Source organism: Giraffa tippelskirchi, chromosome 10 (assembly GCF_054371585.1).
Source record: "Giraffa tippelskirchi isolate mGirTip1 chromosome 10, T2T-mGirTip1v1.2.pri, whole genome shotgun sequence".
In the NCBI taxonomy this organism is placed as follows: Eukaryota; Metazoa; Chordata; class Mammalia; order Artiodactyla; family Giraffidae; genus Giraffa; species Giraffa tippelskirchi.
The window spans coordinates 22,105,399-22,120,790 of record NC_137284.1 but is presented as its reverse complement, the minus strand read 5'-3'; the positions used below and the strand labels follow the sequence as shown (position 1 = coordinate 22,120,790).

General features: G+C 38.8%; 1 protein-coding gene and 2 pseudogenes across 13 annotated transcripts in view; 2 read left to right on the top strand and 1 right to left on the bottom strand.

The window, feature by feature from the left end:
• Positions 1 to 3,466: 3,466 nt before the first annotated feature.
• Positions 3,467 to 8,405, top strand: LOC145523418 (large ribosomal subunit protein eL21 pseudogene; annotated as a pseudogene). Its single transcript, XR_014066543.1, has one exon. The product of XR_014066543.1 is annotated as a large ribosomal subunit protein eL21 pseudogene (transcript).
• Positions 8,406 to 10,762: 2,357 nt separating this feature from the next.
• The window catches only part of LOC145523417 (L-lactate dehydrogenase C chain), a 31,750-nt gene continuing 27,120 nt past the window's right edge, over positions 10,763 to 15,392 (bottom strand). For all 12 annotated transcript variants that reach the window (XM_081533700.1, XM_081533709.1, XM_081533699.1 and 9 more), the window contains one exon: positions 10,763 to 11,042. In XM_081533700.1, coding sequence (XP_081389826.1) covers positions 10,878 to 11,042 — 165 coding nt within the window. In that variant the 3' untranslated portion in view covers positions 10,763 to 10,877. The remainder of the gene's footprint in view (positions 11,043 to 15,392) is intronic.
• Positions 11,081 to 13,489, top strand: LOC145523857 (WW domain-binding protein 2 pseudogene; annotated as a pseudogene).

Below are 15,392 nucleotides of genomic sequence, written 5' to 3'. Positions count from 1 at the left end.
GCCTATACTCTTAATCATACATACGCAGGATTATAGTAACATTTTTTTCACACCTGTATTTCTGGTAAGTTATTTTATTATAAAAATAATTTGCTAAAATTTTAAACACTACTAAAAGGGCCTAAGGTAGAATAAAAGTCCTTTTTCCCCACTCAAGAGGTATGTTGTGATTAAATATATGATCAATATACTAAATATATTTCAGTGTGTGCATGGCTCAGTGGCATTTTTAGGCTTACCACTCCAGTCTCTGTGCTCTAAAAGGTCAAAAACCACAATAGCTTTCAGACTGGACACCAAGCCTCTGCCCAGTCAAGAAACACAAAGGAGCAGTGGCCAGATTACTGGTCAGTAATAAGCTGCTCCCAATAACAATAGTTTTGGGGGAAATGCTCTTAACTTCCATGCTACAAAGTTAAGATAGCCACTGACAGAAAAAAATTCAAGTCAGAAAAAGTTCTCATCTTAAATGATAAACTTTTTTACACTTATCTAAATTAAAACTGGTAAGTCTGATGTTTCGTGGAGGAAAAAAACATAGTTCTCTATCCAGCTCCAGCTGTGTACCATAGTTTCAACAATATTTACCCAATAAGAATAAATTATGAAAAACTTTTGTTGCTACTTCGCCTAGACTATTGTGCAAAAAACATATTCATTCATTCCATAAAACATTTAGGAAATAATATTCCTTTATCAAGTCTTAGAAATAATTTTTCTCAGAGAATAATCCATTTAGATCAAAAGCTTAGCTAACAGGGAAACAGAAACAAGAAAACATGGAATATAACTGTCAGGCAAAACATAAATCAGGCCTTAGTCCCACTAGACAAGGGAAAAAAATTTGACATAGTCTGATGTTTTAAACATTATTTTATCAGATTTTTTTTCTTCTTGAGTTTAAAAAGTGGTAATTATTAGCCAAAAGGTTAGTGGAGATAATAGTAATGGAAAACAAAAGAGAATTTTCAACAATAAAAAAGTATTAATAAGGATGGGTACTATGTAACAATATATGAAACAATCCAACAGTACATAATAATAATGAATGAAGACACAACTCATGAAATGCCCTCAAAATATACTGGAAAAAAAAAACTAGGAAATGCTAAGTGGATTTGATTAACTACTTTTATTAGAGGTTGATAGATCATTAAAAATTAGTAATTTAGTAAAACTAAATAGTAAAGTCAGTAAGTGTGAATGGATACAGAAAGATCATCCAATTAAGTCCATCCCCCTCCCCCAAATACATACGGAACATTTATAAAGATTGTCTATTACCTGGGTCACAATGTAAGCCTTAACAGATTTCAGAGTGAATGTTAACCCACATTTCTATGATCTCAATTCAGCTAAGTTAGAATCAACCACACTATAACACATTTAAAAATGTTTCAAGGCTAAAAGCATACTCGTAAATGACTCACTGAATTAAAGAGAAAATAAAACTAGGAACTTACAAAATATTTATAACTGACAATAAAAGTACCACAAAACAAAATGTGGTACTGTTAAAGTTTCTATTCTTAAATGCATTTTTTAAACAAGAAAGATCAAGGATAAGAGTATTAATCATAAAGTAAAAGGACGTTTTTAAAAATGAGCAGAAAGTGCTAAGATTAAAAACACCAGCATCAATAAAATAGCTAATTCTCAGGGAAAGGAGGACTAATAAATTAGAAAAATAACTGGCAAAACTAGGGCACAACATCGCCAACAAATAGGAAACAGAAGATGTAAGCACAGATACAGTAGAGGTTTAAAAACTCATAAAATATAAAACACATGCCAATATATTTTAAACCTTGGATGAAAGGGACAACTCAAAAAATAACCTCAAATGACTTAAGAATGGAAAATCTGAACAAATTACATTGATGAAGTTTTATCAAAAATCTAGCCCCTCACCCTTTGAATTGTTTTATCAAAATTTCAAGAACAGTTCATTCTTATCTCAGGCAACCTATTTGATTAGATAATAGGAAAAAAATTTTGGTGGGGACATACTAAAACCTTGATACCAAAACTGAGCAAAGAGCACATGAAAAATAGTAAATCTTATTTACACAGATACACACATACTAAATAAAATATTACAGATATTTGGGGTTTTTGAAAACTAGTTCATGACCAAGAAAGTTTTACCCAGAAATGCAAAAGATGGTTCAATATCAGAAAGTCTACTAATGTATCAGACCATGTGAGATTTAAAGAAAAAGATCATTTGAGTTGTAGAAAAACCTGATGAAATTCCAAATGAATTAAGAGTTTAATAAAAGTAAAATTCAACAATCTAGGAAGAAAAGGAACCAACCTGAAAAGGTACCAAAAATCCAAAACAAACATCACAAATAATGAAGAAAAATTAGAAGGATTTCCATTGCAGCCAAGAACAAGACAAAGATACCCACTATCACTGTTTCTATTTAACATTTTACTGGAGTTCCTACAGCCAGTGCAATAGTACAGGAAAAAGATAAAAAGGTCTTAACAAAATATAGAAAAAAGGCCTTATTTGGAGGTGGTAGATGTGTCTAGCAGAAAATGTATACACACACCTCTTTTATTTAAAACACAGCTGCATAAAACTATAAAATTTATTTTGGGGCCTACAAGATATAGAAGGTATTTGACAACAGCAATCCAAAGGAGGAAGGGAAAGACACTAGTAGAGCATGGAAGTGACACCAGACAGTGACTCATATCTAGACAAAGAAATGAATACCAAAAAATGAAAAATAAGGTTAATATAAAACTTTATATTTTTTTCTATTAGCTTCTACAAAAGACTCAAGATTATATAAAGCAATTATAACACTTTATTATTACATTTTTAATACATATAGACATATAAACCAGTAACACAAAAGTGGTGAGAGACTGAAGCTATAATGGAGCAAAGTTTCTGTATTTTATTAGAACTAAGTGTGCAAAATTATGAAGTATGTCCTGGAACTTTAAGCTGATATTGTAACTGCAAAAGAATACCCTAAAGAAAAAAAAAAGACCCTCAAAAAACATAATTTAATATGTATTAAATATATTGTCACTCTGCTTATTTAACTTTGCATATATGCAGAATACATCATGTGAAATGCTGGGCTGGATGAATCACAAGCTGGAATCGAGATTGCGAGGAGAAATAACCTTCTCAAATATGCAGATGATACCACTCTAATAGCAGAAAGCAAAAAGGAACTAAAAAGCTTTTTTATGAAGGTGAAAGAGGAGAGTGAAAAAGCTGGCTTAAAACTCAACATTCAAAAAATTAACATCATGGCATCCAGTCCCATCACTTCATGGCAAATAGAAGGGGAAAAGTAGAAACAGTAACAGATTTTCTTTTCTTGGGCTCCAAAATCACTGCAGATGATGACTGCAGCCATGAAATTAAAAGACGCTTGCTCCTTGGAAGGAAAGCTATGACAAGCCTAGACAGCATATTAAAAAGGAGAGACAGGAACCGCCATCTTCCAGTAATTCACCAAAATGACCAACACAAAGGGAAAGAGGAGGGGCACCCGCTACATGTTCTCTAGGCCTTTTAGAAAACATGGAGTTGTTCCTTTGGCCACATACATGAGAATCTACAAGAAGGGTGATATTGTAGATATCAAGGGAATGGGTACTGTTCAAAAAGGAATGCCCCACAAATGTTACCATGGCAAAACTGGGAGAGTCTACAATGTTACCCAGCATGCTGTTGGCATCATTGTAAATAAACAAGTAAAGGGCAAGATTCTTGCCAAGAGAATTAATGTACGTATCGAGCATATTAAGCACTCTAAGAGCCGAGATAGTTTCCTGAAACGTGTGAAGGAAAATGATCAGAAAAAGAAGGAAGCCAAAGAGAAAGGGACTTGGGTTCAGCTGAAGCGCCAGCCTGCTCCACCCAGAGAAACACACTTCGTGAGCACCAATGGAAAGGAACCCAAACTGTTGGAGCCCATTCCCTATGAATTCATGGCCTGATGGGTGTAAAAATAAAGACCTGGACTGTAAAAAAAATAAATAAATAAAATAAAAAGGAGAGACATTATTTTGCCAACAAAGGTCCGTCTAGTCAAAGCTGTGTTTTTCCAGTACTCATGTATGGATGTGAGAGTCTGAGCACCGAAGAATTGACACTTTTGAACTGTGCTGTTGGAGAAGATTCTTGCGAGTCCCTTGGACTGCAAGGAGATCAAACCAGTCAATCCTAAAAGAAATCAGTCCTGAATATTCATTGGAAGGACTGAGGCTGAAGCTAAAACTCTAATACTTTGGCCATCTGATAAGAAGAGACGACTCACTGGAAAAGATCCTGATGCTAGGAAAGACAGGGCAAGAGGAGAAAGGGGCAACAGAGGATGAGATGGTTGGATGGCATCACCAACTCAGTGGACATGAGTTTGAGCAAGCTCTGGGAGATAGGGAAGAGCAGGGAAGCCTGACGCACTGCAGTCCATGGAGTTGCAAAGAGTCAGACACAACTTAGCATCTAAACAACAACAAATAATTAAAATGGTACTTTAGAAACTATCCCCTTAAGGCAAAAAAAAAAAGTAAAGGACAAACCAAGACACAAAAGACAGAAGACAATGAAAAATAGCAAAATGGCAGGCATAAATCCAAACATTACAATAACATTAAATGTGAATAAACAAGCCATTCAAAATGCAGAGATTTTCACACTGCATAAAATGAGATCTATATTGCTTTCTAGAAGAGACACTTTCTTTGGGTACTATTTTCCAAAGCCTTCGAAAAGCACTAAACCCATCTTTGCTTGTTTGCATCCAGTTATGAGTCTATATATGTCAAATTGGTGGAGACCTCTGTGTTTAACACCAAAGCAACCTAATTTGATGAAAACAAGAAACTAGGGTAATGGATAGCCTCTGTAAAATTAATAGAGAAGAAAAAAGTCTATAAAGAGCTTCGTTGAAGTTGTGATAGTTAAGAACTGTGGCAAAGAATCTCAGGCCAAGGATCTCATCAAGGAGTATTTCAAATTTAAGAAATGACAAATAAAAAACAATCCTGTTCCTCAAAAAAGAAAAAAATTGTAAGAGAAATTTAGAAATATCCAAAACAAATGAAAACAAAAACAAAACATACCAAAATTTACGGGGTGCAGCTTAAAAGTCAATAGAGCAAATTAATGACATCTTCCTAGAGAAGAGGAAGTCATTCATTTTCACTCATCTGGTGCTTAGCATTAACCTGGCACACAGAAGCTCAGTAAGTTTTTTGAATAAATATATTAAAATACAGGGCCCCTTCCAACTTTAAAATTTTATAGTTCTTCAATCAGGCAATGTTACTTGCAAAAAGGAATCAGTACTATATATTTCTAGCATGCTACACTGTTTGTAATAAAGGTGGGAAATTATATATTTGTATTTGCAAAAGAAACTCTAGAAGATATACAGGAAATTGACAAATGGTTTCCTAAAGTGGAATTTAGGGGAAAGGTTAGATGGAAACAGAATGGAACTATGACATATGCATATCTTTTTATATTACTTTTATTTTTTAACCTTGTGAAAGTATCACCTTTTGAAAAATGTTGTAGATAACTACATATTATCTTTAGTATAATCATTAAAATTTGCACTTAAAAAAAACTAATGATTGGAGCTAGTACTTAGAAATAAATGATCAAGTATCCATAATTAAAGTACATGTCCAACTTACACTGTTGGATCTTTTTCCTGTATTCTAATTAGTGGAACTTCAAGGTCAAGCACTTTAAGCTAGACTATAACTTACTAGCCTAGAAGTCGAAACTGTATCACAAGGAAAAGGTTGTTGCTTAATGAGATGCCAATGCTTTCTAGATACTCTGAATTAGTAAAGAGATTTAGTAGCATGGAGCAGAACTGACAAAACTACCTCTGAAACATAGTTTTTAAAATGCTCTGTGTAGAAATGAGCACACCTAGCACTCAGATTGTAATATCATACTCTTAAGAAAAGGAATCAGGCTCCCTGAAAAAAAGGCTGATTTATGATTGAGGCAGGAAATATATGAGATGAAGAAGCTGAGACATCTTACATGCCAGAAACTAAGGAAGTGCTCAAAACAAAAATTCTATGTTGATTGGAGGTATGTCAAAAGGACCCAGTGGTCAACTGACAGGGTGCACACTCTTTTTCTGCAACCTACTTCTCCAGTTGTTCTAGTGAGCTGAGTTTCCTAGTCAAGCAAAGGGGTACCTCATACTATTACTACGTGAGTGAAAGTGAAATATCAACATGCTTTCACACAGAGATGTTTCTAACACAGAGGATACCATCATAAGAACTATAAAAAGCAGCCCCCCTCTGGATGGAACAATTAGAAAACAGCACCTGTTCCTCTGGCGTAAGCCAGCAGGGGCTGGATAGGCCCCCCACTCACCTCTTGAACTAGACACAAGCTGCACAACCATATGCAGTGGACTTGCCTCCACCTGAGGAAAGTTTGCTTAACCCAATGGCACAGAATGAATGAATCAATGAAAGTTGCTCAGTAGTGTCCAACTCTGCAACCCCATGGACTGTAGCCTGGCAGGATCCTCTGTCCATGGAATTCTCCAGGTCAGATTACTGGAGTGGGTAGCCTTTCCCTTCTCAAGGGGATCTTCCCAACCCAGGGATCAAACCCAGGTCTCCTGCACTGCGGGCAGATTCTTTACCGTCTGACCTGCCAGGGCTCAGAGCACATAACTTATCTGGAGAAGGGGGAGAGGAGGCAGACTTAATAACTGCTTTTATCACCAGGTTAAATCACGTAGTTACAAAGTAGTCAGAAATTTCTGAAAGGATATTACTGTTTAAAAAAAAAAAACCAACACACCTCATTCTTACATAAATAAGTATCTAGTACTTCATTGGGACACTACTGTTCTAAAGGCCCTGGCCAAAAAAATACAACTTCAGGATGTTTCCAGCCCACTGGGAAAGAAGCCATGCACAGAACATGAGGCCTCTAAAAGAAGACACAAATCAGGGCAAGTCAGGGCCTTTGGTAGTCTCAGAGCCACCAGCCAGATTCCAAAGAGGGAGCTCAAGTGGTTTTTCCGGGACACTCTACTTGAATTGTTCAATTAGTCAACACAATAGATCTTCAAAAGAGAACAATTAATTAACATGATAAGGAGGTGACTTCATTCTTTGGACTCTATGTCATAATTGTGTTCTGACAGCCTTAACAAAAACAGCCTCCATCATTTGCAGGTATGAAGATAACAATTCTCCACCAGGCTGTTTATTTTTGCTGGAAGACAATAAGAGATGACAGGCCTATAAATGACACTTTTTTATTTTTCATTTATTATGTTTACACGCTTCACTGCTTGAGTCAAGGTTAGGCTTGTTAAGTGATTAAAGGAAATTTTATTAAAGCAGCATGTATTTATTTTATTCTAGAAGAATAAAGTACATGAAGAGAAGTTTTCTGGTTTGTTCATAATCTGTCAAAAATTGAGCTATTTTGCTGATGTAATAACTCACTTGAGGACCTCGCCACTTCTGAAAATGCCATATACCTACCTGCTTCTTAAATGTGTCCAGGCACCTGACAGACTTGTTCAGAGCTGAAGCAGCAAGCAACTGACTCCTCTTGAACAACAGCTGCTTTCCTGGAGCTACAGCTGATTGTGCTAGGAAGCAGCCGTGGAGCAAGGCAGCACAGGCAGATGAGAAAACTTTCTCTTTAAAGGCAACATACTCAAATGGCTCTCTGGCATAGCTAATTTCTACTATCACATATTAGCTTATATATGATCCCCTAAGCTTAATTTTTTTCTTAAGAGGCTGACTGCACTGACTTGTGAACAGTGTACAACTTACTTTTATTAAGATGCTGACTGCACAGGCTGTGGCAACCAATCCACTTCCTATAGCGAAGCTCTTCCTCTTCTGAAGTTCACACTTGATGGTGGCCATCCTGAGGAAAAACTGCAAAGCCTGTTCTGATTTGGAATTGGTCTGTAGTGAGAGGGGGCATATACAGAACTCCTGGGCACCAGTGGGGAAGGAGGTGCTGCAGACACTTAGGGAATAATCCAGAAGACAAATCAAGTGGAAGGGGAGGAAAAAGGTGCAGTAAAGAGGAATTAAGAGGGAGTGAAGGAAGGAAAAGGGGCCGCTCCACCAAAAATGAGACTTACCACTGGGAAAGCTCTTCCTTGCATTTGCCCTCCCCAGCTCTTAGCTCCAGGCTGGAGCCCAGCATCCACGGGGAGTCCACAGGCCCCAGGCCAGAAGGACTAGGTATGCAGTACCTCGGCCCACCTTCAGATGGATGCAGGGCCAGCCTCCCCTGAGCGACAGGCACACCACCAGCCCGCAGGGAACACAGAGTCAATGCTAGGAAACAGAAATTCACTCCCACAGCCCCCCCATTCTCCCACGGGTGCGCACGACTCCCGCAGCCCAACTCAGGCTGCCCACGCAAGAGGAAGAGGAAGATGGAGAAAGCTGGCTGAAGCTCAAAGGAGGAAAGCCGCTGGCTACTGAGGCCGCGTGAGGCAGCGCCCAGCCCGTGCGCACCTCACGAGGCCAAGGACACCTGGTGCAGGCGCTGAGACACTCAGCTCTGAGGCAGTGCACCTGCTACCTGCAACCTGCACGCCCGCTGCAGGCTGATGTTTCTGGCTGGCGGGCTTCAGAGGCTCACTGGGCTCCAAGCACACGGGGTGAAGCAGGCACACTGAACTAAAAGGCCTCAGCCATCAGAATATTCATTGCCCAGAATCCACCTACAGGGGAGCCCAAGTAAATTTATTTTTAACAAACCTTGTCTAAATGTATAGGATAAGGGCTTTTTGATTCTTGATTCAGGAAGTTCCCCTGGAGAACGGAATGGCTACTCACTCCAGTATTCTTGCCTGGAGAATCCCATGGACAGAGGAGCCTGGCAGGCTATAGTCCTTGGGGTCACAAAGAGTCTTGACTGAGAGACTAACACTGTCACTTTCACTTTTTCACTGGGAATTTTTCACCAGGGCTGTGGGAGAAAGGAATCTCAGGGCTACTTTTTACCACCCACAAATATGAGCTGAAGTGAAGTAGAAAAAAATCTTAAACCCTCTATGCAAGAGATTTTTTAAATGAGATGCAAAACTAAGACTTTTATCAGGGCAGTGCTAATTGATAACCATAGACACAACCGATAACCATTTCTACAACTCATTATTTATGAAGTCTGTTACATGTAGAATCTAATAAAATCCCCCCTCATTCCTTACTTCTCCCACCACATTCTACTCGACTGTTTCCTAACTCACTTGTGAATCATAATACATAATACACATATGACAAATTCTTTTACAAAATGTAGAGCAGTGTTTCTCGACCTTTTTTTTTCATTATCTTTTCCTCAAAAGCTTTTTCAGACATTATCCCTAATTGTTCAGCTCCCTCACCTGTCCCCACATCGTGTAATTAAATATTATAGAATGAGATTTTTGTCTGGTAGGATTGAGCTTTGGCGAGTCAAACCTTTGTAATATCAAAGATTTTTTTTCACCAACCTCCCACCCAAGAACTAATTTTCACCCCTTGGGACAATAATGGTCCAGTTGAGAACACACAATGTAGATCAATTTTATTCCCTAGAATATTCCCCGTAGAAAGTATATTTTGCAGCCTTTTTGATCTCTGCAAGGTTTTCCCAAAATGAAGATTTAATTTGGTATATAAGAGGAACTTTAAAAAAAAAAAGACAAAGCCCACATTAGACTCCCCTCCTCCCCATCCTAATGAAACTCTCACTCATGATCGTATTTTGTACATTCAAGGGAAGAGGTGAAAAAAAAGGAAAGAGAACAAAATAACGGGAAACTAACCATATTCAGTAGTAGATGACTGAAAGCTATTAAACAGCAAGAATAACAAGAGAGTGAACCATAACTCTCTGACCAAATGGGTTTGCCTGCACTAGAGCCATGTGGGTCCTCAGGGCTTATATATATGCCTTCTAATTTTCCCACTGGTCCTGTCCTAGTTTAATTTATAAATTACCTTGGTCCTGATTTTTCAGTTTTTGTTTCATTGTCTATTTCCTATAGCTGCCTTAAATTCTTTGTGGAATCAAGGAAATATATATTTTTGTATGAAGCACATGTACTCCTAACGTTGGACACCAAGAGGGAGCTACCAATTGACTGTTTCAAGCATCCATCAATAACCAGTTAGATGAGGTATCCTAAATACTCACTGTGAGATACTTGAAGGCAGAAATGTCATACTGACCTCATAACCATATACACCAAGCAGAGTAGTAGTTTGCTAAATTAATAACCTGGTCTAAACTCCCTGTGTGGTATTTCAACAGTGGGACCAAATCAACTATCTGAGTTTATATTAATTGGTATAATACTTGCAGGGTGAAGATACTTCATTTAATTTTTTTATGCCATAAAGTTTTATTTCTATTTTCCTTCTGATATACATTGATATTAATTGTAATGACTATATGTAAATGCATGAAGTTACTGAAGCAATATAAAGTGAATATGCTGGTGCCCTAATGGAAGAAAGCACAAGATGAAATTTCAATACTAGAAATCCCATTGTTTTATGAGAAGAATCATTAAGTTCTGTATTAAATGGATTATTATAAATATTCTAATAAACCTGAAGCCAACTTTTACATATATGACATACGTTGGAAGTATAAGTTACATTTGTACAGGTTGAGCCCATTAGAATAGAGCTATAAGAGATTCCTAAAGGGGAGAAATTCCTTTACCATTTCCTTTTTCTAGTCTTAAAGAGACTGGAGTTATGTCACAGGTCCGATGTTCTTTTTATTTTTTACAGATCAGGTGAGAATACTTTCAAAATATAAAATATACATTCTACTATCTTCTGTTCTCTAAAACACAGAACATTAAAAAGTTCTAAAATTTCAGGTCTTTTTGGACATCCCAAAGTGTGCGTGCACTCTTCTTTAAAAGAGCCTCCTCCTCAGAATTCAAGTTAACTTTCACAACATCTGAGACACCATTTCGCCCCAAGACACAAGGGATACTGAGAAAGATTTCTTCTTTTATTCCATATGAGCCCTAAAAGGCAAAATTAAGTTATTATTCAGTAATGTGATATGGAAAAGCTGCTATGCAAGACAGCTTCAGAATTAGAACATATAGAGAGAATATGGAACTTAAGAAGAATCACTGAGGGCAGTGGAGAGAACACCATCAAAAGCATCCTAATGTCTTATGACCATGTAAGAACTTGTGTTTAATGACATGAAGAACATTCCAGAGGACTTCAAAGGAACAAGAAAGGCATTGTCTACTTTATCCCTAACCTTTGTCATATTTCTGTCTAAGGGAAAGGATGTCATGCAGTCTGATGAAGGACTGTGCAGCCTGTGAGATCAAGCAGCCTGTGTTTGTTTTTTGGTGTAAAATAAGAGAACAGTGAAGGGAAGTAGGAAGTAGCTAGAAAGGCTCTGCTCTGCATAATCTCTACACCAGGGGATGCCATTAAGTTTGGACAACAGGTGCTAACAGGTGGCTTCTCAAGTTTCCAGAGGTAGAGCCTAAGGTTACAAGGTCCTCTCACATGCCCAGCAGGGTTTATGTAATTTCCCTGCCAGTCACTAATGGAATGCACCCCTGCCCTCTTGGCTGGCACCTGACTTCTATCCAGGTCCTTCCATGACGGACAGGGCCATGGAATACGTGCAGCCGTGGCCACCACCCTATCATGGGGCCATGGAACCTTCCATCAGCAACCCTGATGTTCCCTCCAACCCTGGAGCTAAAGCCAAGGCCGTAGAGGCAGCTGCCAGAGCCTATTACAACCTGGGTTACTCACACAATGCCTACATGACTACACACCAGCCTCCACCTCCTCCCTGGAAGATAAGAAGACTCAGTATATCTCTCACACCTCTCTGCCTCCCACTACCCATTGCATTTTCCTACCCCACCCCTTGGGGTTGAACGTGGGGTTGGAGGAGGCAATGGTCTTGTTCTTCCTCCAGATCTGACTGTAAAGTTGCCATGAACTAGCACAGAGCAAGGGAGAGGCTCCTTGATGCTGGAGTGGTGCCTCCCAGCTTCCCATGATAGTCCAGAGTCCACTGGCACTACTCAACCAAGTCTCCTTCTCACCATCTCTGGGGCTCTCCTCAGGAGCTCAGTGTTCCTGTTTTATTCTAGTGGCCCACAGAAGGACTCCCTATCCATCTCCTCCACTGCAGTCCAACTCCCTCATTTTGGTAGCCACTTTATACTCAACCTCATGATTTCCTCAGACTAGTTACATGTCTTCTCCTGGCAGGGTTCCCTACCAGGCTCTACTCACATTCACTTCACTCTGGTCTATGGCTAGCCATGGAAGGCCACTGGCTTCCATGACTGTGGCCAGACTGTCAGTGCACATTCCCTTCCCAGTCACATTCCAGCTCCAGTTACACTTACCTCCTCCCACTTCCCTTTCCTGTCCTTGGTCCTTCTGGTGCTACCTCTATGTAGCACAATGCCTTTTGGAGCTTGAACATGAGCTGCAGGGGTTGGTTGGGTGGCATCAGGAACAAGGCTAGTGTGGCTGGAGCAGAAGCCATTCTCCTTCCCTGCTAGCGATTCAGGAATCTGTTCCCTCTACTTTCACTGTATCTCTTCCTACTAGAAGGGGCTTCTTAGAACTGGAAATGCATGTCCATCCCACTTAGGGGCTGCTGGATGGACTGGAAATAAGGGCCCTACGCTGACTTATCCTTGTGTGCTGACCATGACCTGCTGCCAGCCCCTTGGCCTACCCTCTTTCCCTTTAAGCATCATGCCTGGCTGGCAATATGACCCCTGGATGTGCTGAAATTTGCTTCCTTTTCTCCTAGACTGGCCATGAAGTGAGGAAATGGTTATTTAAAGAGAATTCTCTATTTATTTGATGAAAAAATTAAGTTAATATAGTAATATTAAATAAACTCTATTGCCAACTTTATTTGCTGAAAATGTAAAGTAATAAAAATGAACCGGGAAAAAAGAATAACAGCATACAAATGATTCTGCTCTTAATGTCAAATGTTTAAGTATTTCCTATAAAATATAACTCATCTATTGATTTGTTCAGTAATGACTAAGAAATTCCCAGATTACTCAATCAATTTCTTTTGAGGAGCCTTCATTTGATACCTAACTCTTCTTCAGGAGCCCTCTGAAGGTAATTGCTTATTCTCCCAGAGCCCCTTGTATCCTCAAAAGAGGAACAGTGTGTGGAATCCGCTGTATACTCCTCACTGTCTCTTCCAAATTATTAATCCCTTGCCCTCTTAAAAAAATTCCCCCTATTTTTTGAGGCTCATCTTATTTAGCTCTTCTCTTTCTAATCACCATCTCCAAACCTAGTGAGTATTCCATGTTATTCATAAAAGACTCTAACACCTAATAATCTTCCCTCTCAGTTTCTGCCCTTATCCTTGGTGATCTCATTGTCCATGTGGATAAATCAACCAATTCCCTTTCTTTCCAGTTTCTTGTCTTCTTTCTTTAGTTCATGAGACCTTCTTTTCCCACCCCAAGTATCCCACTCTGAACTTTGTTATGAGATTCCTCCAACTTAAGATTCATTTCTTGGGTCTATTCTGTAACCCTTTTGACATACTCTAAGACCCTTTGCCTATTTTAATTTTTAGCTTTTATAAATATTTCTTAAATCTTTATTAATCATGTTTTTTGTAATTTATTCATTTGTATGTATATAACATTTAAGGGCAAAGGTCTTGAATTTGACTATGACCCTTTACTAGAAGGTCAGACTCATTTTTAACATACGTAGAAACCAAAACTACCTATATCTATCTCTGTCTTCCTCTCTCTCCCTCTTTTAACACTCCCTAAATAAAACCCAAACCCCAATGAATTCAGCTATCTATTTCTCCATTCCTGCACTCAGATCCCTAGAGAAAATGACACAACAAAGTTGTTAACATGTTAAAATTAATGCTTATCAATTTCAAATGAGTCCACTTGACAGTAATTCTGCCTTGATTCTGTTAACTTCTATTTCTTACTATCTACAACGGTGATTTCAAATCTTCTCAAACATCGGACTTTTCTCTATCTCCCTTGACTTTCAGCAGATGATTTTGTCTCCTTTCACTAAAAAGATAGACATCATCAGATGCTTCCAATGCCAAACTTACAAATCTATGATTCACTATCTGTTTTCTTTGTTACCCCCTATTAAAACAGGTATCTGTCCCTCCTCCTTCCTGGTGCTAATATCTTCACCAATGCTCTGTTTATTAACCAACCCTCTCTGCTTATTATTTCTATCTCCAATATCTTCTTTACATCTTATCTTTTAAAAGAAAAAAACTTGCCTTGTCCTGATTTTCCTCACCAATTACTGCTGTATTTTCACAGTCACTTACCTCAAAAGAGCTGCTTACACTGGCTTTTGGGCTTCCCTAGTAGCTCAGATGGTAAAGAATCTGCCTGCAATGCAGGAGATCTGGGTTCAATCCCTGGGTCAGGAAGATCCCCTGAAGAAAGGAATGGCAACCCACTCCAGTATTATTGCCTGGAGAATTTCATGGAGAGGGGAGCCTGGCAGGCTACAGTCCATGGGGTCGCAAAGAGTTGGACATGACTGAGCGACTTCCACACTGGCTTTAATTTCCCCAGCTACTTAAGAGGTTCTGTCAGGTGGAAATGATTTTGCCTCACAAGGGACATTTGGTAATGTCTGCAGACATTTTTGATTGTCAAAATTGGCATGTGCTGGCATCTAATGAGTAGAGGCCAGGGATGCTGCTAAAATCCCACAACACAAAGGTCATCCCCAACAATGAAGAATTACCTGGTCTGAAAGTCAATACTGCTGAACTTAAGACGACCCTGGTATTCTCCAATCAGACTTTTTCATTCCTATTACTTTATTAAACATCTCCTGCTAAGGCTTTCAATGACATATGTCACTTTATCCTCCTGGCATTTTAAAACCCTCATTTTACATGACTTCACATCAATCAACAACAGAAAACCAATCCTTTCATCTTTAAGGCATCCTCCTTTCACTTGGTTGCCATGATTTTGTGTTCTCTTGGTTTCTCTTTTAACTCTGGCCACCACTTAGTCACCTTGGTGGACTCATACTATAAACTCAGCTTTCAATACTGAGATTCCTCAAGACTCAATCTGTCTTGTCACTCTATACTCGCTCCTTAGGCAAGCTCATTGAAATTCATGATTGCAGTTACCATGTGTAAGGGATATCTATTATCTTTGCCTGTCAAGTATCTCTTTCTCTTTTTTGACAGAACCTCTCTTTTCCTTTTGGTAACTTCCTCTCCCCAACTGACAAGCATCATGGGAATGGACAAGTGATCCCAAAAAGGCCAATTATCAAGAAATTAATATGGGTAATGGAGAGGCAGGGTACTGATACTGTTGGCTCTA